At 43.9% G+C, this 27,831-nt stretch overlaps 1 protein-coding gene across 2 annotated transcripts in view; it reads left to right on the top strand.

The window, feature by feature from the left end:
• ZFYVE26 (zinc finger FYVE-type containing 26) overlaps window positions 1-27,831 on the top strand; it is a 499,004-nt gene that overhangs the window by 235,966 nt on the left and 235,207 nt on the right. For both annotated transcript variants that reach the window (XM_040332529.1, XM_040332530.1), the window contains exons 20-22: window positions 3,432-3,536; window positions 9,040-9,162; window positions 19,284-19,460. In XM_040332529.1, the coding sequence (XP_040188463.1) occupies window positions 3,432-3,536; window positions 9,040-9,162; window positions 19,284-19,460 (405 nt within the window). The remainder of the gene's footprint in view (window positions 1-3,431; window positions 3,537-9,039; window positions 9,163-19,283; window positions 19,461-27,831) is intronic.

The following is a 27,831-nucleotide window of genomic DNA, read 5'->3' as shown; positions in this document are numbered from 1 at the left end:
CGGTAAGGGGGACATGGCTGCTTTTTTGGGGGGGGACATGGCTGGATATGGGGAGGACATGGCTGGATATGGGGGGGGTCACGGCTGGATATGGGGGGGTCATGGCTGGATATGGGGGGACATGGCTGCATATGGGAGGACATGGCTGGATATGGGGAGGACATGGCTGCATATATGGGAGAGACATGGCTGGATATGGGGGGACATGGCTGCATATGGGGGGACATGGCTGGATATGGGGGGACATGGCTGGATATGGGGGGACATGGCTGGATATGGGGAGGACATGGCTGCATATGGGGGGTGGACATGGCTGCATATGGGGGGGGCATGACTGCATATGGGGGGGGCATGACTGCATATGGGGGGAGACATGGCTGGATATGGGGGGACATGGCTGCATATATGGGGGGGGGACATGGCTGCATATATGGGGGGACATGGCTGCATTTGGGGACACATTTAAAAAAAAAGTATCGGTATTCGGTATCGGCGAGTACTTGAAAAAAAGTATCGGTACTCGTACTCAGTCCTAAAAAAGTGGTATCGTGACAACCCTATTGCAAAGTGCAGTAAAGCCAAAGGTACGCGGTGTGGGGTAAACCACAGCGCATTAGTGTGAAAGCAGCCTTGGGGCCCCTTTCACATGGTCAGTCCGACCAATTGGACCCTTTATTCACCTCCAAGTAGTGGCAGACATAAATCCTCCCCCCCACCCCCCTCCGGTGTCACATTTGGCACTTTTCAGGGGGGAAGAGGGACCAGATACCTGTGTAATACAGGTATTTGCTCCCACTTCCGGGCATAGATCCCTGCGCGGAGACCTATGCCACATCTGGCGCCTACTCTGTCCCCATCCGCTGTCTTCTGGGGGGGACACATGTCCCAGAAGACAGCAGGGACCAGTGAAAACGCGCAGCACGACTCCCACATGTGCAGTAGGGAACCAGGAAGTGAAGCCGCAAGACTTCACTTCCTGATTCCCTTACCGAAGATGGCGGCTGCAGCATCCGAGAGCTGATGGACAGATCGGCTTCAGCTGCCGACATTGCGGGTGCCCAGGACAAGTAAGTGTCCATATATGAAAAGTCAGCAGATGCAGTATTTGTAGCTGCTGACTTTTAATATGTTTTTTTCTTGGCGAACCTCCGCTTTAACCAGTATTGTTTTCCTGGCATAGTACGCAGTATAAAAAACAAACAGTTTGGTATGTGCGTTGGTAGGCATATTATCCGTTATTCTTACGAGGGAAATCGGGGGATCCAGCTTAACCACTTGCTTACTGGGCACATATACCCCCCTCCTGCCCAGGTGAAATTTCAGCTTTCGGCACTGCATGGCTTTAACTAACAATTGCGCGGTCGTGCGACGTGGCTCCCAAACAAAATTGACGTCCTTTTTTCCCCACAAGTAGAGCTTTCTTTTGGTGGTATTTGATCGCCTGTGCGGTTTTTATTTTTTGCGCTATAAACAAAAAAGTGAGACAATTTTGAAAAAAATACAATATTTTTTACTTCTTGCTATAATAAATATCCCAATTTAAAAAAAAAAAAAACATTTTTTTTTCTCAGTTTAGGCCGATTTGTATTCTTCTACATATTTTTGGTAAAAAAAAAAAAAAAATCGCAATAAGCGACTGGTTTGCGCAAAAGTTACAAAATAGGGGACAGAATTATTATTTTTTAATTTTTTTTTTTTACTAGAAATGGCGGCGATCTGCGATTTTTAATAGGACTGCGACGTTATGGCGGACACATCGGACACATTTTTGGCGCCATTCACATTTATACTGCGATCAGTGCTATAAATATGCACTAATTACAGTATAAATGTGACTGGCATTGAAGGGGTTAACACTAGGGGGTGAGGAAGGGGTTAAATGTGTGTCCTATATAGTGTTCTAACTGTAGGTGGAGGGGGGGTGACTGGGGGGGGTGACCGATCTGTGTCTCTATGTACAAGAGACACAGATCGGTCTCCCCTCCAGAGACAGCACCGCTGTCTCTGTGTAAAACGGCAATGAGAGATGATCTCATATGTTTACATATGAGATCATCTCTCATTGGCCGCACAGATCGCATCAGAGTGGCAGTTCGCGGCGATCTGTAATTGGCTGTGTCCGAGGGACACGGCCAACACAGATTTTCCCCGCAGCGCGCTCTGGAGCGCGCGCGGGGACCGCCCTAAGGGGCGGACGTCAATTGACGGCAGTTTGGAGATTGGGATCCGCACTGTAGCTGTCAATTGACGGCAGGCGGATCCCAAGTGGTTAAGGGGCATTCTGCTGATCAAGCTAATGTCTGCAACCACCGCCTGTCAAAATGTCTGAATTAGGGGGCACGTCCAAACCATATGAATAAAGTTACCTATTTCCAGTCAGACCTGGTATGTCATGCTGCCAAGCTCCTGAGTTACCCGCACATGTAAGTCTAAGATATATAGAGGATAGTGTCCTATCTATGTTGCAAGCATTGAGAAGACTTTTGACAGAAAGTGGGGCCAGTACAATAGGGTCTGGGAACTGCGCCCAGATTGCGTGCCAAAATTGTAGGAATCTAAAATACATCCCTGGGGAAGCCGGAATTTATTCTTCAGTTCACCAAAGGAGAGCAGGCGGCCCTCCGGCATTATATCCCGGAGGGTCTTCACCCCATACTTAGCCCAGATTTGCCGGTCGGGGACAGTCCTCACCTGGGCCAACCCTGGGTTACCCCACAGTGGGGTGTATGGAGAAACGGTCTGGGGCTCAGCCGAGACCTGTTTCCACACTTTAGTCGTTATCATAGGAACGGTCATTTGTGGGCTGGATCGGGGGCTCCTATACACCAAATTGTTGAGTTCAGAATATGAACCCAATATTGCCGCTTCCTGATTCGCAGAGAGATTGGGCTGGTCTTGCATGAAACACAATCTTACTGACACCAAGACCACTGCCCAATAATATTTCTTAAAGTTGGGTTGTGCCAAGCTGCCCTCCAGGGAGTTGGAGCGTGGACCTAGCCAATCTGGGAACTGAGCCTTGCCAAATAAAGGAGCCAATGGCTTGGTCAAGCCTGTTAAAAAAGGAGTTAGGGATGGTAATCGGGGTATGTCTAAACACGTAGAGAAACACGGGGAGAAAATACGTTTTTATTAAGTTCACCCTGCCCACCGGCGTGAGCGGTAGGGTCTTCTAAGTGGCCCTCACTCTTCAAAAGGTTGGGCATCCCTGCTGTAGGCAGATACAGAGGAATAGCTATTAGATGGGGCTGTGTCTCTTAATTTGCAAAATGTTTATGGCACCTAGAACTGGGGTCTACTGTGTACCCCACATTTTAAAAAAAACGTAGCCATGTGTTCTTTACTATTTTACAGGAGAAAATGTTTTTTTTTAGTATGTACAAATTAATCCTATTTTAATGCATGTTTTTTTTTTTCTTTCTGCCTTCTAGATTCTATTTCTGAAAGAAGATATAGCTTGGTCAAGCAGGCAAGAGTTAAAGGAAGATTGTTTCAAGGATCCAGAGGCCATAATTCAAATTATCTTAAAAACTAAGGTATAGTACAGTTATGTTTTATACACACCAAATAGAGGACTCTATATTAATAACAGACATGTATTTAACACCTCTCCGCTGGGCGCATGCAAATGTGCGGCCACTTGGAGTATGAGCTATAAAGTGGTTTTAAAGACTCAAGTTTTTTTTTTTTTTTTTTACCTGCATGCATTCTATGCCCCCCAGCCCTCTCTAATACTCACCTTAGCTCCCTCTCGATACAGTGAAGTACACAGGAGCTGCTCCCAGGTCTCTCATTTCTCACTGGCTGAAACAGTAGCAGGAGCAATTGGCTCAAAGTGATTTCTCAGCAAAATTAAGCATGGAGACATGGTTTGATTGGAGAGTTTGCTTTGAATATTAAAAATTTATTGCATAGTGTTTTTTGTTTTGTTCACTCTCCAGTAAATCGATCCCACCATGACCTGGATATATCAGAACAGTTTGTAATAAAATAGTAACATTCATACTAAAATAATGAAGATGTTTCTATTTTTAGTACACAAGTCAACATTCCCCCTTGTGTTTAGGAAAGATGGGATGGCTTTTAGCCCAGGTTCTCATTGCGGACAGCTTTGAAATTGTGCACATGATTTCAAACCGGCAATGCAGTCTGACTTCGGGGGGCGATTTGACATACCGGTACATCTGTGTGAGTTCCTGCACAGGTGTCTATTTAAATTATCACCAAAAGTAGTAAAGGAACTACCGTATTTATCGGAGTATACCGCACACTTTTTTCCCCTTAAAATCAGGGGAAAATCGTGGGTGCGCGATATACTCCGATCCCCGCTGTCTCCGACATTGTCCGAGCCGAGTGTACTGCGCACTCGGCTAGGCTACGCCCGCAGCCACACGAGAGTAGCCGAGAGCGCAGGAAATCCGGCTCTGCACAGCGCGCCAAATTCAAACACACAACGCTGCAACCCCAGGCAAGGTGCAGATGGACACCTCCAAGGCTCGACGGACCCCGCGCAAGGCCGCAGACGGATGCCGGCCAAGGCCGACGGGCAAGACAGCAGACGGACACCGACAAGGCTGGACGGACCCCGTGCAAGGCCGCAGACGGACGCCGAACAAGACATCCAAAATGTAAATTCTTTCCCTAAACTTCCCTTCTCAGCTTGGGGTGCGCGCTATACGCCGGCGTGCGGTATATGCCGATAAATACGGTACTTTTGGGAATCAGTGCAATGGCGCACCGATTTGGAAGGTGCCATTGCTGGCAATAGCCACCGATTTGGCATGTGATTTGATTTTTTGTATTATTTTTTTAAATATATAGTAATATCTAAAGTTTAAATGTAACTATATACACAGCAGATCTTTAGGCAAACCGGAACATACCCAGATGAAATGCATATACATTTCCTGTTTTTGCCATCAAAAGGTTTTGTTATTCTGCACCACCAGTCTTGTGATTTACAACAACCCCTGACACACTTTACAAACAGGTGACATTCCTACATTACTGTTTTACCTTTTTTTTTTTTTCCTTAAAGGGGTTGTACAGATTTGTTTTTTATTTTCTAAATAGGTTCCTTTAAGCTAGTGCATTGTTGTCTAACTTACCTTTTCCTTCGACTTCCTTCTAAATGTTTTGTTTCTTTGTCTGAATTCCTCACTTCCTGTTTCTCCTTAGTAAGCTTTCCACCATCATCCGAGCGGGGGATAGTCAGTCAAAACAGCTTACTGGACAGCTTACTGAGGAGGAACAAGAAGTGAGAAATTCAGACAAAGAAAAAAAACATTTAGAAGGGAAATGGAAGAAAAAGGTAAGTGAACCAACAACGCACTAGCTTAAAGGAACCTATTTAGAAACTAAAAAACAAACCTTTACAACCTCTTTAAAACGGAGCTCCGCTGAAAAAAAAATAATTAAAAGCCTGACTTTTAATAAGGACACTTACCTGTACTAGTCACCTGCGATGTCGGTCCACCGACGGCGATCGCTCGGTCCTGGCGCCTCCATACTTACTAAGGGAAACAGGTAATGAAGCCTTACGGCTTCACTGCCCGTTTTCTACTGCGCATGCGTGACTCGCACGGCGCTTTGTGAATGGGCGGCTGTCTCCTGGAATACACACAGTTCCCAGAAGGCAGCGCGGCTCATTCACCAGAAGACGCGGCGACGTAGGACGAGCCAGAAGATCCACCACAGTGGAAGAAAAGGCAGAAGAGCTACTTCCGCATAGCAACTGCCCTTTCAGGTGAGTATTCAATTATAATTTTTTTTTAAGATTTTTAGGGATAAAAAAAAAATGGGTGGAACTCCACTTTAAAAATGTTTAACATCTTTAATGTCTAACCGTTTCTAAAGATCTAACTTGCAAAAGGGGATCTCATATCATTGCACAGTTGTGTTTATGTATATTTCAGTGGCTTCTTTGCGTTCGTTAGCAGCATCATACTTTATCGGCAGCGGAATCTGGGTCTGAACCTGACTTTAGTCAGTTTAACAGTTCAGCCCAACAGGAGATACCTTGCTTGTGTGTTCTAGTGTTTCTGTGATTCTTGTAAAGAGTACTGGGAACCTCATTTGAACTTCATTTATTTATTTTTGTTAGAAAAAACTATTTAAAATTGCTTGTGCAATTTGGAATAGCCTGAGCAAAGACCTCACTCTAGGACTCTGCTTCCCGACCCAAGTTTCATTACCTTGCTTCTGATTTGAGTTACTTATTTTGGGTTTTATGATTTGGCTTGCCCTTGACATTTTCTGTCTTCCTCCTGCACTAACCTCTCATTTGTCTTTGACCATAATCTCACCTCACAATTTTGTGCTTCAACTGTTCTGGCAACTGTCACCAGTATTGGTGTATTCCAAGGCTGGAACATGGAGTGAGTCCCTCCACAGAAATGTCTGCTGTCCCTTGCAGGTACCGCTGCTGGTGAATACTGGGCAGCTCCTTAATTTTTTATTTTATTTTTCCACATTAGATCTGTAGTAAACTGCCATATTTAAAATAAATAAAAAAATCCCCTGGAAGGCAATGGCATAATGTGCTAGTATGCACATACTTACCGTAAAATGATGCCCTCCAGTCGTGCATTGTCACCGCTGACAGAGCTTTCATTTTACCCTGGTCTTCCTTCATGGGCTCCGTCTGTATGAATGGCCAGGGCCGCAATGATGTCACTCCCGCAAATGCGCGTGGAAGCCCTTTGGCTTTAGCTTACTGATTATCTCCTAAACACTGCAAGCTTAGAAGATTTTCACTGATTTTCACTTACCTACAGGTAAGCCTTATTTATAGCATTTAAAAAATGAGTTTACTACCGCTTTAAGGCTTGAGCTTGGAGTGAGTCCTTCCCCAGCAAAGTCTGTTCCTTGCAGGTACCCCCAGTGGATGCTGGTGAATAGTGGGCTGCTCCTTAGATTTTGTGCCCCAACCCTCTTTAGGGACTGCATTTCCCATTGTAATTTTGTATAAAAAAATATTTATTTTTTCTATATTAAGAACTTTAAAACACATTGGAGAAAATTAACAGAGAGGTGCAAGCACTCTTCTAAATGTAAAAAAGAAAAAAATAGAGCAGGTTCTGTTCCTAATAAACAGAAGGAGCAAAAAAAAGCAGAAGGGACACAAGTCTCTTTATTAATAAAGATTAATCAGCTTTCTGTACTGCTGTGTCTGTGACAGGCAGCATAGAGAATGGAGAACTAGACCTGTATGCATCCTATCTCTGTTGGCTCAGAGCTGGAGGAAGGAGGGATGTTAACACACCAGTTTCTGCTTATGTAGTACAATCACTGCATGGGCAGATAGCGGAAAGTGAGCTCTGTATGAACAGCTTACATCCTCTATGACCATGTTTCTAAACTTCAGTCCTCAAGGCGCACCAACAGGTCATGTTATCAGGCTTTCCATTATTTTGCACATGTTATTTGATCAGTTTCACTGCCTTAGTAATTACCACAGTCATTTCATCTAAGGGAAATCTTGAAAACATGACCTGCTGGGGCACCTTGAGGACTGCAGTTAAGAAACACTGCTCTATGACAATGTCACATCTGGTGGGAATATGCCCGTCAAGGCCTGGATCTAAACCCAGGACCTCTGCTGTGTCTGGCAGTAACTCTTCTTGCTGTGCCACTCACCTGTGTTCCTTGACGGTTCAAGTGCGCGATACCATCCCTCCCATCCCCTTTACAGGACACTTCCTTTGCATCCCTCTTCCACAATCAACCATTACCTATCTTAGGTGTGCCTCCTTTTTGGCATAACGACCAGCTGACCAGGGCAAACCTTAGCTCTATGTTATGTTGTGAGTCTTCTGGCATCTTTATTTCAATGTTTTTTTTTTTTTTTTTTTAAGTTTTTTCACATAAACAAAAAATAGAAAGGTACAAGTAAACAAATCTTGTCATACAATGAGACCGAGTGAGGATAGTCTTTGGAATAAAGGCGAATGACATTACAAATTAGCAAGCATATTTGAGATCATTTGGACCTGCATGCTTAATTAAAGTGGATGTAAACCCTCTCCTATACCCAATGAAGTGAACAGCCTCAGATGATACACAGGGATGAAACACATCTCCCTACATCAGTGGTTCTCAACCTGGGGGTCGGGACCCCCCTGGGGGTCAAATGATGAATTTCCAGGGGTCACCAAATCCTGGGCTGTTCTTGAAGCCCGCACTGATCTCCCAGGAAAGGACATAAGAGGGGGAGGAACAAAAAAAAAAGGAAGAGAAAGGAAAAAAGGAAGAAAGAGTTAGAGGGGGGGGGGGAATTAGGATAGAGAGATGAAAGGGAAAGAAAGGAGAAGAGAAAGAGTGGTACATACTAAAATGTACTATAAGGGGTTTTAATACTGTACGAGTGGGAGGGACTCAGGGAGCGCTAAATGTCCGTGGGTTGGGGGGGGGGGGGAATTACTACAAGGTGTTGCCTTTGGTGCTTTCAACCCACGCTATGAAAATTATTTTACTGTTAGGGGTCCCCACAACTTGGACAATTTTATCAAGGGGTCGCGGCACTAGAAGGTTGAGAACCACTGCCCTACATACATTGTGCATGCATGTCTGCTGTCTTTTCCTTTCTATATTGTTTAGAATTCATACATCTCGTTAGGATTTTTACTTCCTAATTCTGCACTGTCTGTGTGTCGGAGCACTCGTCAGAAGTTATCAGGCTAATAACGGAGCTATGGAGCAGGGGAAAGCCATGGGACTCAGTGCTTTGAAGAGAGATAAGGAAACACTGCAGATATATGTGCCCAGCTCAAATTTCATGAATCGGGTTACATCCACTTTAACTACTGCCCTCTGGCTGTATGCTCATATGTGGCAGCATGGAAAAGGCCCACCTCCTTTCTGCCCTATATATGTGTACGAGTGGTGGAAAGGGGTTAATAAAGTAACTGTATATTTAAAATAAATGTGGTGTTTGCCATACCAAGATATTTCATTCTACTATTATCAAATAGCCTTTAATTCATTTATTAATATACTTCTGTTTTATATTTAAAACTATGTCTAATATTCTTTTTTTAGGATTATAAGTTATGTGAAGACTGGGGGCTGTTTTATCCGATTCCAAAGGATCTTTTCAGAGATGTTTACATTGACCATTTGCTGCATCTTCTAGACAACAAAGACACAGAAAGATCTCTCCAGGTACAAAAAATAATTAAAGTGAAGAAAATTAATATTTTCTAAAATCTTGCTTACAATAAGCCTTTCACGTAAATAGAAGTACATATATACGTATGAAACAATGGCTGCCTATTGCAGGATTAGGGATTGTTTTAAGTTTTAATTTTTTTTCCCAAACGACAGGTTTGTACTAAAACCAAAGACCTACATTTGGCAGAAATGTGCTTTCCTATATTTATAATCTGCAGTGTAAATATGGTGAAAGCTGTTAAAGGGTCTGCAAACCTTTGTGTTTTTTCACCTTAATGCATCCCATGCATTAAGGTGAAAAAACACCCTGCAGTCCCCCCCGAGCCCCCATTTTAATTACCTGAGCTCGAAATCTCCGAGGGCGCAATCCCGCGTCTTTCTCCCCATGCCTGATCGGCTCTTCATTGGATAGATTGATAGCAGCGCAGCCATTGGCTTCCACTGCTGTCAATCAAATCCAATGACACGGCCGAGTCATACACTTTATGTCTATGGACACAGAGTGTATGACAGGGAGAGAGCTTCCCAGAGGGGGTTATTTATTGCGGGGATGAGCCAAGAGAGCCGCCGTGGGACCCCAGAAGAGGACGATCGGGCCACTGTGTGCAAAACGAACTGCACAGTGGAGGTAAGTATATGTTTGTTTTAAAAAAAAAAAAAATTAAGCTTTGCAACCACTTTAAAAGAACTCTAGAACCTGTGGCCAAAACAAAGATGCAACCAAAAAACAGCCAACACCCTTTATCAGGGCTCAATAATGTTTGCAAGTGTTTAAGGCCCCTTTCACACTGGTGTGCTATTGCCACACTTTTCCAGGGCGATAAAAGCGCATGAAAACTGTTAAATCCTATGTAACCATTCACACTGCAGGTGCACTGCGCTTTTAAAAGTCCTACATACTGCACCTTTGTTGCTGTTTTTCAAAAAGTCTCACAATGCATATACACAGCTATACAGGATTATCAGGCCAGGAAGTGTGCAGCTTTATATTTTCTAGGTTTAGGTGCAGTTAACATTTCTACAAGTTTTCTATAACATAGCAAATCATCAAGTTTTAAGTTGAGGTCCACTCTAACCATAGACAGCTCCCAGTCTCTAATAATGATTGAGAGCTGGCAGGACAGGTTCCTGGTCATGTGATCATTGTGACAGCCAATCACAGTGATTATGTGACCAGACAGTCTTCCCTGCTCCCTGGTGTAAAGACACAGTTAACGTGGATGTAACCCCGAATTATGAAATTTGAGCTGGGCACATATATCTGCAGTGTTTTGTTATCTATTTTCAATGAGCTAAGTCTTATAGCTCTCTTCTGAAAGGTTCCTCTGTTATCAGCCTGAGAACTCCTGACATATTTTTTGACTTTTAAGACAAAAGCAGCCTGAATCTTTTGTCAAAGGAGGTTGCGAAAATAGATGAGCAGAGAGCAGCTCCTATTACAAAACAGCTCTGAAAGTCTCTGCCTATGATGGGAGGGGGTGTGTGCCTTTCCTCCAATCAGAAATTTTAGCTATCTTGGCTGTATGCCCAGACATAACACTCTGTGGTAACCAGGAAGAGAAAATCTCCTAACAAAATCTGAACTTTCTAAACAGTATACAAATGTGAAGACAGCAGATGTACATATAAAACCTATGTAGGACAATTTGGTTAATCTGTGTATCATCTGAGGCTGTTCACTTCACTGGATGTATGGAGGGTTTACATCCACTTTAAAGGGGTGCCAGGGCTGGGTGGTAAGGGTTTAAATATTAAAACAGCATTTACTAAGAAGTACATTATTTACTTCCATTATCTTTTAAAGCAATATATTTACTATAGTTCAGGAACATTTTATAGGAAACCTGTATCAACTGCCTACACTACAATTACTGTCCTTCATTTAAGAAGATAAAAATTGCCTTGGTTTCTTTGGCTTTAACCACTTCCATACAGGGCAGTTATACACACATCCATACCAGGCCTATTCTGGCACTTCTCTCCTACATGTACAAATCATAATTTTTTTGCTAGAAAATTACGCAGAACCCCCAAACATTATATATGTTTTTTTAGCAGACACCCTAGGGAATAAAACGATGGTCATTGAAACGTTTTATCTTGTACGCTATTTGCGCAATAATTTTTCAAACGCCTTTTTTTTTTGGAAAAAAATTGTTTCATGAATTAAAAAAATAACAAAACAGTAAAGTTAGCCCATTTTTTTGTAAAATATGAAATATGATGTTACACCGAGTAAATAGATACCTAACATGTCACGCTTTAAAATTGCGCACACTCATGGAATTGCGCCAAACTTCGGTACTTAAAAATCTCCATAGGCAACGCTTTGAAATTTTTTACAGGTTACCAGTTTAGATTTACAGAGGAGATCTATGGCTAGAATTGTTGCTGGCACTCTAACGCACGCGGCGATACCTCACATATGTGGTTTAAACGGCGTTTACATATGTCGGCGGGACTTGCGTGTGCGTTCGCTTCTGCGCGCGAGCTACTGGGGACAGGGGCGTTAAAAAAAATATTTTTTATTTCTTTTTTATTTTACATATTTATTTATTTTTTTACACTTTTTTTTTTTTATTTTTTTTTTTATTATCACTTTTATTCCTATTACAAGGAATGTAAACATCCCTTGTAATAGGAAATGTGTGTGACAGGTACTCTTTATGGAGAGATGCGGGGTCAATAAGACCCCACATCTCTCCTCCAGGCTGGAAAGCATGAAATCGGTGAAAAAAAATTCACCGATCTCATGCTTGCTGTTGCTTAGCAGCCGCAATTGCGGCTTTGTTTACTTACGAGGACCCGGGCGTGACGTCATCACATCGCGCCCGGGTCCTCTGACGGTCATAGAGATGACTGGTGACCATCTGGTCACCAGTCATCTCTATGCTTCCTGCCAGCGCCGGACGATTCGTTCTCCGGGCTCCCGATGGCACGGGAGAGCCTGGAGAAGCACCGGATGGCGGCGGGAGGGGGGGGATGTCCCCTCCCGCCGCCTGTAAGAACGATCTAGCGGCGGAATCGCCGCTATGATCGTTCTTACGTTGTGCAGAATCGCCGGCACAAGAGAAGGATATCTGAATTATGCCTCTAGCTGCAGGCATCATTCAGATATCCCCCCCACAAAGCCCAGGACGTCACATGACGTCCTCCTGGATCGAGGAGGGGTTCCTGCCGCCGTCATTTCACAATGACGCGGTAGGGAAGTGATTAATACTATGAGTAAGCCTGTAACAAGCATGTAACAATAGAAGGCATAACACCTGATCTGATACCTGTTTTTGCTTATTGGTTTACAATATTATGGTAGTTTATATTTGTGGGGTTGTATTTGATATGTGCAAAGAGAAATCACATAAATACCTATAAGTAAAACATTCCCCCTCCTCAAAATAGCCCTGTTGGAAAAAAATATCTCATCTTCTCTGCTGCGGACATTATTACGGAGTTATACAGGAATTGAGCCTCAGTCCAAGACTCATGATTACATTGGGTAGGATCAGTAACCAGCGCCTGTTCTCTACGCTACATCTCATTGTGCACTCTATCCTCCCACTCCCTGGAACGTTTTTTGATGCCTGTAATTTTCTGAATAAGGTTACCCCTCAGGAATTCCTTGAGAGAGTCCCCACACCACATCTGCGCTAGCAGAGTGTCTATTAAATTGTAGGAACTCAAACAAAGCACCCGCAGAATTTTCAAAGAAGTGTGAGTTACCATTGGCAATGACTTTCAGCTTTGCGGGATACAGCATAAAGTGTTGGACGTTGAGGATCCGTAACCGTTTCTTTATGTCCATGAATTTGGAGCTCTGCCTCTGTACCTCCTCTGAAAAATCTGGAAACAGGAAGACCTTGGTGTTGTCCACTTTGAGGGTACCAGCTGCTCTAGCTTTACTCAGTATGGCATCACGGTCTTTATAATTCAGGAGGCAGAACAAGGAGGGACGTGATGGGGCACCCTGTGGTGGCGGCCTTCCTGGGACCCTATGTGCCCTCTCCACTGCAAACATGGGTTAAAAAGCATCTTGGCCAAAAGTGTCAGTGAGCCATGCTTCAATGAAGGCCACAAGGTTTTTATCCTCTGCCCTTTCAGGGACACCCACCGCAGGCCACTGACTGTATGTGTCTGACTCTCTCTGTAGGGGCAGCCATTCATCCTCTAATGTGCTAATGCATCCCTCCAGGGCAGGGTTGCGCTCTTGCAATTTCTGCATATCATGCCTGGGATCTAGCAGCCGGGAAGATGGCGGGTCCCTCAGGGAGAGTCTTTTGCCAAACATTTGTTGCGCTGCCTCCTTCGCCTTAACAGGGCGGGAGGCAGACATCATGACCGGGGTGTCGGGCAGAAGCTTGGATCCCGCTCCTCGTCTGGCCATGGCAGCGCGGCGATATTTCCAGCCAGGTGTAGCGGAGCAGTTGTGGCAATGGATGCGAAGTGTCCCGGGTCAGTGCAAGAAAGAATGCCGGTGCTATAGTCATGGTTGTGCTAGCCCCATCACGTCTTACTGCATGCCATGCATTCCCCCCCGGGGAACTAATTTATATCCCTGAGAAGTGGGTCCCTCCTCTCACACAACCCAATAGGAAACTGTACGCTCAATGAAACTCATTACAATCAATGTTTACATATAATGGTACTAAAAAATATATATACTTTTATAACATCATATGGAGAATGGATATGTTACAAACATTATAAAAACCTAATTAATTCCGTGTTTCTTATTTTCAATTTTAATTAAATTTTATCTTTGTTTTATTTCTATTTTTAATTTATTTTTATTTCATCATACATCTTTGCACATCTTTACGATGATTGATCAAAGGTTTTTATAATGTTTGTAACATAGCCATTTTCCATATGATGTTATAAAAGTATATTTGTTTAGTACTATTATATGTAAATGTTGATTGTAATAAACATTTAATTGAGTGTACAATATGTCAACAGGAGATGATGTCATATTAAGGAAGTTGGTGTTGTGGCACCTAAGGTAATTGGCTATTTCCTATTGGGTTGTGCGAGAGGAGGGACCCGCTTCTCAAGTATAAGTTAGCTACACAAAGCATTGCGTGATGTCTTTGATGATGCCCTGGAGGGGCAAAACATGTTGACGCACTTCTGGTCTCTGAACCACTGACATCACTTCCACCCTTCCACCCACTGGAACACATCCCGACCAGCGGTGCACCCAGAGCTTCATGATGATGCCTGTTTATTTTGGTTTCTTGTAAGTAGCGCCTGGCCAGCGCAATTTTTCTACATCCATACAGTACTTCACTATTGGTTCCTTCTTTGTCCTCCACATATGAATTTGATTGAGCACCTTTGAATATTTATGGAAACCACCATTGTGAGAGGTTCTAGAGAAATCATTGTGTCCCGCAACTAATCCTGTTGATCTCAGCTGTTTTGACCCCAGACTGCAAATCTGTCGGTCCACGGCATTCATTGAGTGGGGTCACACCAGGGGAGTTTGGCACACGGCACTGTTTGTATTTGTGGAGCACCAGCAACAATATTGGAGCACTTATGCTTTTTTTGAGAACTTGGCACTTTATTTGAAGGGGTTGTGCAACCTTGTGTTTTTTCACCTTAATGCATCCTATGGATATGCTATACCACTCAGACAACCCTGGCCTCTGAAATTAAGGGGTGGAAATTGAGTTGGCACTAGTCCATCAGGACATGCAGAAACTTAGGGATCATACATCAGATCGTACATCAGAGCTGGAGGGTCTAATGAGTATAGTGGAGGATGAGGTAGCGCCACTACAACATGATCTGTGAAAGGTGCAATCTATGTCCTCCAGTCACGCTGCTCGCCTGGAGGATATGGAACACAGGCTTTAAAGGAACAATTTAGGAACAATTTAGGTTTGTTAGTGTAGGTCTGTTAGGGTAGGCAAAACATAGCTCAGGGCTAAGCCTGAGTTGTGTAATCTGGGTCAGGATTACTTTAGTTCAGGGCTGGGTGACTCATCCCAGCAGCTTCTCTGGTGCCTCCCCCTGTTTTTTGGGACATTTGGAGAATGTTCCAGATATAGTGGGTGGAGGTTAGGAGGAACTGATTGGCATATTTATGAGGGTCTCAGCCAATCTCCAGTAAAGGGCTGACAGAGGGCAAGCCACCTCATGAATAGGCATGAGTCATGACAGGAAGGAAAGTTGGGTGGAAGATGGAGATGGAGTGCTGATAAGGCTGTCGTGGCCCTTGAGGGTGCCCCCTAGTCTGGGTGGGGGGTGACCTTGGGCCTGTGGCTCAGGTGCTGGAAGTTTCCTACCAAAACATACAGATGAAGCCCTTTCTGGAGGCATGGGAGCAAGGCACAAGGACAGTGGGAGCAGGTCAGCACACCTGGGAAATCTCCTGAGAGTCAGCCGGGTGGGCTGGGGAGTGTCAGTCTGGAGGACTGGAGGGCTAGTGAAAGGGGCAGCTGCAGCCAGTTGGGTTTGCAGTGCCTGAAAAGGTGGTGCTAGGATCAGTAGCCACAAGAGTGATGCAAGCTGAACATTGAAATTCTGCTACACACCGGGTTCCTGCATGTAATGGGCTATTTGCTCTCATCTGACTGAGTGACTGTCAGGTATCCACAGTGTTCGAGCCAGGGTCTGCAAGCAAGCATGTGCTGGTATAAGAGGAGTATAATATATGTATACAGGTAGAGTTGTCCCTGAAGGTGTTGAAATCAAATAGGCATCCCATAACTTCCCATCCCTATCCAAGTTATTACCCAAATAACAAAAACACTCGAGAGTGCCTGTGAAAATTTGGTGTGCCTGGCTCTGCATAGTGGAGGATCCCAGTTTATTTGAAGCTCTTTAGGGGGTGCTCTACACTAACATCCTGATTCAACAAGAAACTGAACAGTTTTGTGACTAGGATCAGGGATCCTCTAGCCTTTGCTTTAGGTGCCCTGGAGATTCCGTAGACTCCATTCAGGCTGATCTACATCTTCACTCGAATACAAATTCTCCCTTGGCTGCTGTGAAAGATATTAACAAAAGTTTTTGTTGGTTGCGTGTAGGGTTTTTTTTTTTTTGACTAAATATGTGCTAATGGAGGGTGTCATCCTTGTTAAAAATATATAGCACAAAAGAGTAAATGGTAGAACTTTAAATACCCCTCCAGTGATGATGCAGATACATTAATATATAGAACAATACAAAACTGTTATTTCTGACAATAATATGTATAAAACTAATATCAAATGTCATCTTACTACCAACATTGTCCACTGTAAATATGGATGGCTGTTGGTCGAAATAGAGAACTAAGGTTGACGCATTTTGCGGAAAACACTGCTTCCTCATGATCTCCTATCTCACACATAAGTGCACATGACCAAATAAGTATATTCTAAAGACAAAGGTAACACATGTCATTTTCAAATGATCAAGAAACATAATTGAGTGTTTATAATAAAGTTAGAAATGTACATGATATTTATCCCCAAATAGAAACATGGGGTGGAGAGGAAAGGAGAGTGATATATATATATATAAAACCTTTTTTCCGAAATGATTTCATACATGTATAATATATATTTTTCAGCTGCCAAATTGTATACCAAGATATAATAGTGGGAAACCAGGGAGAGTGGAGCTTTACAGGGGATGTAGTATGTATATGTGTGTGTGTGTGTATGTATGTATGTATGTATGTATATATATATATATATATATATATATATAAGAAGGCCAGTATGGTGGCCTGAGTTTATGGGAGGAGCCCGGAGGGTATTTAAGCAGCCCACTCACACATGCTCTTTGTCGGTTCAGTGTGCGGTACTACACGTCACTGGGCCGACTCTTCCCAGCTCACCTCATGTCCATGAGTCTGCGCATTCAATCGCATTTGACATCGCAAGCGCTTTGCGGCTTCTCCCTTCATGGTCTTCTCCGGCGGTTCCCGCTTACTGTGGCAGGTAGGATTCAAACCTTTTCGTATCTTATGCAATCTTGCAATTCGTTATGCTTCCTATCCTGCATCCCTTTTGGAAAAAAATCTGCCTCTGAGTTACTGTTGCTCATGTTCTAACATCATTCGGCTCAGGCTTGGTACATTTGTAACTTCCTTCTGCCAAACATACGATTCATTTGTAAATCCATTTGGAGATTAGCATGTGTTTGTATGGGTTCTTTGGCAGATTGAGGTGGTAATTGGTCTCACATGGTGCCTTGTCTGCACTTGATTAGCCTGGGGGGATGGGTGGTTGGTAGGTGTTCGGTTTCAAAGCAAGGGGTAGCATACAATCTACAACCAATTTGTATCAGATTCGTTCAATACTCCTTACTATCAATTCATATCTGATTCATTTCATGCATTTTACAACCGTTTTGTATCAGATACATTGCATATTTTCTACCAGCTCTCTCTCATAAAGGGCATTTTCTTGTTTTGCACAGGTACAAGGTCCTTCCTTTCCTGTGCCTTGCCCCAAAACACACCAAGAAAATTCCCTTGCACTGTGTGGACGTTGTCAGGGCTGTCAGCCTACATGACAACCATGACCACTGACAAATCAAGTCCCTTTTTGTCTGCCCTTTGTGCCCTTGAAATGGACATCCTCCCTTTCATGTTACCATTTCTAGGTTCTACTGCCTTATGGAAAGGTACCTCTTTTAATTCATAAGTGCTCATTCCACCAGCTCTCTTGGCATATTTTGGCCTTTCTAGCATCATGAATCTGCTTTCCTGATTTGCAAGGCCACCACCTATTCCTCTGTTCACACATTATCCATTCTCCAGGCCAGATTCTCTCGGGTGAATGTTCATGCTTCGGCTGCAAGGTGCTTCAAACCGTTGTCTGCATGTTGCCTGAGTTGGCCTTTTGGCAGTTCTGTTTGCAATGTTGTTGCCCACCCCTCAGCTTGGGGGCATCCTATTGCCTGTGGACACAAGTCATGTACTGTACAAGTAGAATAAAGAGATTTTTGACTTGCCTGTAAAGTCCTGATCTTGAAGTACAGTAGAAGGACCCTTCTCTCGATCTCTCTTCTTTCTCTCTCCTGTGGCCACTCCCCCATTGCTTGCAAAAAATCTGGAGCCTTGCAGGGTTATTTGAGCATGTCCTTACGGGTGGCCCCATTTAAAACTATAATTTTCCTATAGGTGGATTTTAGGTAAAATGTTTGCATGCTTTTAAATGTTTTGTTTATTTTGTTTTCAATACTGTTACCTGTGCAGTGTACTTAGATTATAAACATCCTTAAAGCAGACAGTCCTTCAGTAATTTTTTTAACTTTCCATCTATTAAAAAATCCTCTGCCCTTGTTGTTTGAACTTTGGATAGTAATTATTATTTTATTTTCAGTAAATACCTTGTACAGCCCACTTCCTGTTTCTTGTCTGGTCATTAGCATAGGCATATGACATCATGCACTGCACTCTCTCTAAGGCTGCATAAACACGGTCGGTCCATCCGATGAGAACGGTTAACCGATGAAGTGGACTGATGTGCCTACACACCATCAGTTAAAAAAACAATCGAGTCCAATGCGGTGACGTAAAACACAACGACGTGCTGAGAAAAATGAAGTTCAATGCTTCTAAGCATGCGTCGACTTGATTCTGAGCATGCGCTGGTTTTTAACCGATGCTTTTGCATACTAACGGTCGTTTTGACCTATCGGTTAGGCGTCCATCGGTTCAATTTTAAAGCAAGTTCTAAAATTTTTGACCGAAGGATAACTGACCGATGGGGCCCACACACCATCGGTTTGGACCGATGAAACGGTCCTTCAGTCCGTTTCCATTGGTTTTGACCGACCATGTGTACGCGGCCTAACTCTTGTGAGAGTTTGCCAGCAAGGAATGGGGGATGAGTCATAGGAGGGTCAATGAGAGCTGCAGAGCTGGAGGTGTGTCTGTGTAAATCCAGGAAGTTAACAGGCTGCAGCTACCCACAGTTAAAATAGCTGCAGCCAGACTTAGTGAAGCGAGATTTCTGCAACATATTTGGCAAGTACAGAATCACAGTATGTATAAAATATGCAAAGTGGTTGGAGAGAAGCTTCAGAATGGCAAATGTTTTTATTACAAATTATGTGAGCATAATTTAAAGAGAGTAATTATGTTGTGTTTTATTTTACCTATTATCCAGTTATTAAAAAGAGTTGATGACAAGAATCTGCAGCTGGCTGTCATTGATCAGGCTCTACTTCAGGATCCATGTATATTTGCTATACATTTTTTGTCAGAGTACTTGGTACTTCATTTTAAAAACGACCTTCTGGAAATGCGTTGGTGGAAAATAAGAAACACATACATGGGATCGAAGGTAAGCCAACCAGAAATGTTTGACAGAAGTGCATATGGTTGTATATCTAAGCCTGGCATCCCTATTAAATTACCGATACCGAGTATTTGCGGGAGTACTCGTACTCCCGCAAATACCCCCGATACTAAAATAGAATACTTGTACCCCCCCCCCCGCCGCAAACCCATCGCCGCAAGGCCGCCGCCGCCGTTAATCAGCGTGCGGGGAACATTACAGCTTTCGTTTGAATAGCTGTATCCCCGCCGCGTGCAGACACTCCCCCTTGCGCGGGATTGGATGGATGATCTGTCCAATCCCGCGCAAGGGGGAGTGTCTATATGCGGCGGGGATACAGCTATTCAAACAAAAGCTGTAATGTCCCCCGCACGCTGATTAACGGCGGCACATGCGGCATCATCAAGGTATGTAGGCTGCATTATGTGGGGGACATGGCTGGACATGGCTGGAATATGTGGGGGACATGGCTGGAATATGTGGGGGACATGGCTGCATTATGTGGGGGACATGGCTGCATTATGTGGGGGACATGGCTGCATTATGTGGGGGACATGGCTGGAATATGTGGGGGACATGGCTGGAATATGTGGGGGACATGGCTGCATTATGTGGGGGACATGGCTGGAATATGTGGGGGACATGGCTGGAATATGTGGGGGACATGGCTGGAATATGTGGGGGACATGGCTGGAATATGTGGGGGACATGGCTGGAATATGTGGGGGACATGGCTGTAATATGTGGGGGACATGGCTGTAATATGTGGGGGACATGGCTGCAATATGTGGGGGACATGGCTGCAATATGTGGGGGACATGGCTGCAATATGTGGGGGACATGGCTGCAATATGTGGGGGACATGGCTGCATTATGTGGGGGACATGGCTGTAATATGTGGGGGACATGGCTGCATTATGTGGGGGACATGGCTGCATTATGTGGGGGACATGGCTGTAATATGTGGGGGACATGGCTGCATTATGTGGGGGACATGGCTGCATTATGTGGGGGACATGGCTGCATTATGTGGGGGACATGGCTGAAATATGTGGGGGACATGGCTGAAATATGTGGGGGACATGGCTGTAATATGTGGGGGACATGGCTGCAATATGTGGGGGACATGGCTGCATTTGGAGACACATTTAAAAAAAAGTATCTGTATTCGGTATCGGCGAGTACATAAAAAAAAGTATCGGTACTTGTACTCAGTCCTAAAAAAGTGGTATCGGAGCAAACCTTGTATTTAACACACAAACTAACTGCTCTTACATTTTATTTTAGTTTTTGTTAAAACATTGTTTTTTTTTGTACTTTGTGCAGCAACTAGGGTTTCACATCCCAGCTTTTGAGATGCGTTTTTGTGAGCACTTACTGAATTGTATTTACTCATAGGGTTAAAATACTGCTGACAAACCAGCTGCTGACAAGGTCTGTGAATGTTATCACACTGGCATATCAAAGGTGCTGTTCACTTCTATCCCTCTGATTCCTTTTTTCTTCTTTTATCCACCTATATCATTTCTACTCTAACCCCCCCTACCTTTCTTCTGGACATCTTTTGGGTCTATGCTGTACAACATATATTGCCATTGTGTGTATACTACTTTACTATTTTTTGTTTGGGATGTCTAGCCCTGCTGTGCTCTGCCATTGTAGGCGCTTCCATTTTATTTAGTTTGATTTTTTTAACCACTAGGAGACTGCGCTAAAGCTGAATGACGGCTACAGCGCGGACCCCCAATTGCCAGAACGACGCCCCGCACGCCTCCTGCTGCGATCACCAAGTCACAGAGACTCGGGTGATCACAGATCCCAGTAAGGGGCTGGTCCCGACCCCTTACCACATGATCAGCTGTCAGCCAATGACAGCTGATCACGTGATATAAACAAGGTTTGTTCATCGTTTTTTTTTTCTTATTGTGCTGACCGCGTGAGGAGAAAAAAAAAAGGCAATCACCGGCTCCTGTGTAAAGGACATCGGTCCCCAGTGGAAGAGGCACATCAGCCTCATTATTGCACACCAGTACCGCCTGCCAGTGCCACCTGCCAGTGACCACCAGTGCCAATCAGTACCACCTATCAGTGCCCATCACTGCCTCCTATCAATGCCCACCAGTGGTGCCAGTCAGTGCTTCATCAGTGCCACCTAGCAGTGCTGCTATCAGTCTCACCAATCAGTGCCCATCATTGCCACCTATCAGTGCCCATCATTGCCACCTATCAGTGCCCATCATTGCCACCTATCAGTGCCAGTTCTCAGTGCCCACCAGTGCCACCTATCAATGCCCTTCAGTGTCACCCATCAGTGCCCACCTGTGATACCTATCAATGTCGCCTTATCTGTGCCTATCGGTGCAGCCCATCAGTGCAGCCTCATCAGCGTACATCAATGAAGGAGAAAAATTCCCCGTTTGCAAAATGTTATAACACAATATAAGACAGTTTTGTATTTATTTTATTTTTTGGGGTCTTTTGAAAAAAAAAAAAAACAGAGGTGATCAAATACCACCAAACGAAAGCTCTATTTGTGGGGAAAATGATAAAAAATGTGGGTACAGTGTAGCATGACCGCACAATTGTCATTCAAAGAGTGAGAGCGCTGAAAGTTGAAAATTGGTCTGGGCAGGAGGGGGGGGGGGGTTTAAGTGCCCAGTAAGCAAGTGGTTAATATCAATACATAGAATAGAAAGAGAGTATATATATATATATATATATATATATATATATATATATATATATATAGCTTGCACAAATAGAACTGGAGAAGTGGCCAAAAGCATTACCGTCCCTGGTAGAGAAATGGATATATGTTCCCAATTAAGGGATAGGGCGTGGGACTGTGCGAATGCAATTTGGGTATGTCCAAACAATTATCAATAGGTAAGAAATAATAATAGCTCTGGAACCGCAGAAACCATACACCATGGACAAAACTTGTATATATAAAAAATAATTTTAATTTTTCACATTACTACCTACAGACGAAGCTAAAAAGCATGATCATATAAAAAAAATTATTTCACCATTGGTAGAATTTAATACTGTTATATACAGTGGGTCCGACATGTTTCGCCCATTCGGGCTTCCTCAGGGACATATATGTATATAAAACAATCTATGAATGAATGAAAATATAATGAGACACTGCAAACATATAAACATACATAATATGCAGATCAAAAAATGTTGAAGACACAATTACAATTCCATAAATATAATATGCATAAGCTTCTATAAGCATCATATGATCATGCTTTTTAGCTTTGTCTGTATGTAGTAATGTGAAAAATTAAAAAGATTTTTTATATATACAAGTTTTGTCCGTGGTGTATGGTTTCTGCGGTTCCAGAGCTATTATTATTTCTTACCTATTGATAATTGTTTGGACATACCCAAATAAGTCCCACGCCCTATCCCTTAATTGGGAACATATATCCATATCAATACATAGAAAGTTAAGACAACAAAATCAAGTTCTGTCTGCTACACCTCTTAGCGGTGGTGTAGCACTTCAGTTTAAACTTGTTACATTACACTACAAGACAAGGAGACCATGGAACTTACTGAACCAAGAAGCCTGCATTCGTTTTAGTTGTATTCGTTTTTTTTCACCTGGTGGTCCAGCCACTAAGTCTGTCATGTTTCCACTTAATTTAAGAGACAAAGCTGGTCAGCAAAAGTGGTATTTGGAGGATGGAGACAATGAGCTAGATTCAGGTAGCTTGGCGCATCTTTTGGCCGGCGTAGCGCATCTCATATGCGCTACGCCGACGTAAAACAGGGAGCCCAGAACAGTATTCTCAAAGATCTTGCGCCGTACGTTGCGCCGGCGTAGTGTAAATGGGCCGGCGTAATCCCGCCTAATTCAAAGTAGGCAGGTAGTAGGCGTGCCTCATTTAAATTAGCCGTGACCCCATGTAAATGAAGGGCCGATCGACCGGCGCATGCGCGTGCATGCTCAGAATCACGTCGCATATACTCCCTAAGATACGACGGCTCAGTGCGAAAGACGTGAACGTAACCTACGCACAGCCCCATTCACATACGACTTACGTAAACAACGTAAAATTTGATGGCTGTTCCGACGTCCATACCTTAACATTGGCTGCGCCTCATATAGCAGAGGTAACTTTACGGCGAACGTAAGCCTTACGCAAACGGCGTAGCGGGCGCAAGTACGTTCGTGAATTGGCGTATCTAGCTCATTTACATATTCTACGTGTAAATCTATGGAAGCGCCCCTAGCGGCCAGCATAAATATGCACCCTAGATACGACGGCGTACTAAGACTTACGTCGGTCGGAGGAAGCAGACATTCAGGCGTATCTTGTTCCCTGAATACCGCGCATAGATACGACGGCGCATCTTTTAACTTACGCAGCGTATCAATAGATACGCCGGCGTAAACTGTTCGTGAATCTAGCTCAATCTGTTTAACACTAACCACTTAAGGACCAAGCCTATTTCTGAAATGTGGTGTTTACAAGTTAAAATCAGTACTTTTTGCTAGAAAAATACTTAGAACCCCTAAACATTATATATTTTTTTTAAAAATAGACCCAAGAGAATAAAATGGAGATCATTGCAAAAAAAAAATCATGCCATATTTGCACAACAGTCTTACAAACACAATTTTTAGGGAAAAAATACACTTTTTTAACAAAAAAAATTAGAAAATAGTAAAGTTGGCCCAATTTTTTTGTATGCTGTGAAAGATGATGTTACACCGATTAAATTGATACCCTAAATGTCACGTTGTAAAAATGTGCACACCCGTGGAATGGCGTCAAACTATGGTACTTAAAAATATCTATGTAGTCCTCAGAGTAAACAAACTTGTGCAAATAAAAACATTTTTTTAGAAAATGTCTCATGGAGGACCTTCTCTGTTGTATTTTGAGTCATTCATGAAGAACTGTTAGACCAAGTTCTTTAGACAGGAAGTTATCCCCTATATAACTTTTATATAACCCTATATAACACCATCCCACAGGGTGGCAAGTAGCACGACAGATCCCCCTCCCTGGAGCCTCCATGTCTGAAGCAGGAATGGGTTGAAGATGGGGAAGAGCCTAAAGCTCAGGATTCTGTGGATGGCCTGGCGAATGAGTCTGCTTCTGAGCAATCTGGACAAGGACATATCCAGCCGGTATCTGCCTCTCAATCACAGAGGCACTATTAAAAGTCAGCAGCTACAAATACTGCAGCCGCTGACTTTTAATATATGGACACTTACCACAATGTCAGCACCCGAAGCTAATCTGCCCACCATCTTGGGTAAGAGAATCAGGAAGTGAAGCCTTGTGGCCCCATACACACGATAGAATCCATCCGCTGAAAAATCCCAGCGAATGGGTTTCAGCGGATAGATCCTATGGTGTGTACACTCCAGCGGATCTTTTTCCACGGATATTTATCCTCTGGGATGGATTCCAGCAGATAAATATTTGCTGACATGCTAAACAAATCTATCCGCTTGACATGCTAAACAAATCTATCCGCTGGACCGTATTTGCGGATAAATTCTCTCGTGTGTATGGGGCCTTACAGAGGTCACTGAGCCTTCCTGGTCCTCTTTGGGATCCCTGAGACCTCTTCAGGCCACACAGGCTTTCCCCTACACACCCTGTTGGAAGAGGCGGTGTATGCTGATTGGGAACATCCTGACACAATTTTTGTTCCTCTTAAGAGGTTTTCCCTTTTATATCGAATGGATATGTTCACTAAGAAATAGAGCATGCCAGCCATGGATGCAGCAGTCTCTTCCTTAAATAAGAACTTAACTTGTCCGGTGGATAATGCACAGGGCTTAAAACACCCCGTTGATAAGAAATTGGAGTCATCATTAAAGCCTCTTTCCTGGTGCCTCCATGACAGCATACCTGTGACAAGCTCCGCCTTGGCTCCTCCCTCAGGACTAGTGAATATTATAAAAGAAATGGTTAGTGCAGCCCCAGCATTCTCCTTTTTTTTCCTCATACCTCATGGCAGTGAATTCTGGTCGATCGTCCTTACCTTCCGCATTCAGCAGCTTCCGTCCAGGTTCAAGCCTCTCCCGTACACGGTCCCTTCTCTTGGGCAGCTAATCTGTAGGATCTGTAGGATCTTTTGGGACAAGCAGTTTGTCTCTTAACTAAGAGCTTTATCTGCACAATTGTTTTTAGGCATTAGCTCAGTTCTGGCAACAGAGGTAGCAGCTATTTCTGTATTTCTCTTTTTTTTTCCTCTCTAGGTTTCTCCCCAACTTTCCTTCACTCTGGTCTTCTCTGATCTTATTCCCTTTTTACTTTTCTAGTCCTCTGTCACTTTTCCAGCTCCTTCGCAGCCGCGTGCTCGCTCAGCGCCGGCATTTTATTTACTTGTGGCGTCTTCCGTAGCGTTCTGCGCATGCGCAGGCGGTGCAAATCTTCCGGGTTCTCCTACCGTCGGTCGGTGCGCGGTTGATCCGGAGGCCGCAGCGGCCATTTTGGATAAGGGCAGAGCGAAGCCTTTTGCCCACAAAACTTCAGGCACAACACAGAGGTGTTCTTTGCCTTTCCTGATCCCTCCAGTGGCCTCCGTGAGATGCCTAAAGGCTGCAGGAACAACTACACGTTCAGAAAGCTCCAGGGAAACACTCACTTCTCTTCAGGTAAATAAAAAAAAAAAAAAATTTAAATAAGGGGGATATGTGTACTATGTTTATTTTTTTTATTTTTTTTATACTTCAATATATAAAAAAAAAATAATAAAAAGATAAATACACATATAAAGAAAAATATATATTCGTATTTCCGGGAACTTAAAAAAAAACACACCATTTATTTAGAGGTAAATTCCCCTTTGCCAAATTAGGATCTGGCCAGTGGATTCTTCTTTATTTTTTTTCTTGGCTGCTACTTCTGCTAAGCCACCCAGCATGAGCCATTCGCCGCCTGTACAAGATCCTACTCTACAGTTGAGGTAAGAACCTACGTCCAGGTAAGCTTACAGATCTTAAAAAAGAGTGCACAGAGGCTGGTACTTTTATGTATTTCAGCCCTGTACGCCAGAAGATGTCTAAGAAGACCTCAAGGCGACATGAGGACGATGGTGACTCTAGTCCCAGTAGAGACGGGTTGTCCAGGCATGGAGATCATAGGAGTGGCAGGAAATCATCGGGCAAAAAAAAAAAAAACGCCGTCACTCGTGCTCTCCGAAGCCTAGATCTCTGAAATGTCAGGCCCGTGGAGCCACCCCACTTCCAGACAAACTGATCTGTCGAAATTGCACAGTGGACAGAATGCCCGAAAGCCTGCGAGTGGCGGACCTACTTAAGAATGCAGTAAAGAATTCCCTCACGGAATTGGGAGCCACAATGCCGCCGCAACAACCAGCATCTCCTACTCAGGAGCAAACAGCTGAGGCATCCATTCCCGGGCCTTCATCAAGCGAAATCTCTCGCCCGATGCCTGCTTCTTCCTTTAAACATCAGGAAGAGAATGCCATCTCAGGGGACTTCTCTGATGATCTAGATGCTTTTGGTTTTGCTTTCATCATGGTCTAGCCTTATGTGCAGGCGGTAAAACAAGCGATCAGCTGGGAAGGGACTGACACAGAAGTCTAAGTCATGCTTCCCCTTTCTCAAATGCCAGATTTCCTTTTTCCCTCTCATGGGCAAGATCAGGAGTGTGATTAAGGAAGAGTGGAAGAAGACGGAGAGAAAATTCTCCATTGTTCGACTAGGAAAGTTATACCCCCTCTCAAAGGGCGATTCCGCAATGCTGGAGGGCCCTCCAGTAGTCGATGCAGCTGTGGTAGGGTTGGCAAAGAACGTCACATTGCCCATGGAAGACTCGACTTCATTTAAGGATCTACTAGATAGGATTGATCTTGATCTCCCACCAGATGGTGGGCAACGCTTGTAAACCTGCGATAGCCCTGACATCCGTGTCAAACGCCCTATGCGCCTGGACAGATGATATGGAGTTGGCAATCCAACAGCATATCCCAATGGGGGACATCATCAGGGCCTTATTTGAGCTAAAGCTCTCAGCAGATCTTATTGGTGAAGCCACGATCGATTAATTTTGATGCTCCGCGAGGTCAATGCGACAATCCAGACAGAGGAAAGGCTTTAGGCAAAATTGGAGAAGCACGCAGTCCACCTTCCTCAAGACATGGAGACTCGTGCCTACCCCACAGGATTCTGCTAAATCCTTTTGCCACCAGGCCATCCCAAGCGATCCCTGTGGGGGCCAGGCCCAAGCCCTTCTCGAGGATCTGGAAACAAAGTGCAGGGATCCATGGGTAGTCTTCACAGTTAAATACGGTCACTTCTAGACAAAAGCCCCCCCCCCCAGACTTATTTTCTCCGACAAGGGTGTCGAGGTCCCCCCAGAAAAGGGGAAGC

Source organism: Rana temporaria, chromosome 13 (assembly GCF_905171775.1).
Source record: "Rana temporaria chromosome 13, aRanTem1.1, whole genome shotgun sequence".
NCBI lineage: Eukaryota > Metazoa > Chordata > Amphibia > Anura > Ranidae > Rana > Rana temporaria.
The sequence above is the reverse complement of the archived record's forward strand: the minus strand, read 5'-3'. Positions and strand labels throughout refer to the sequence as shown.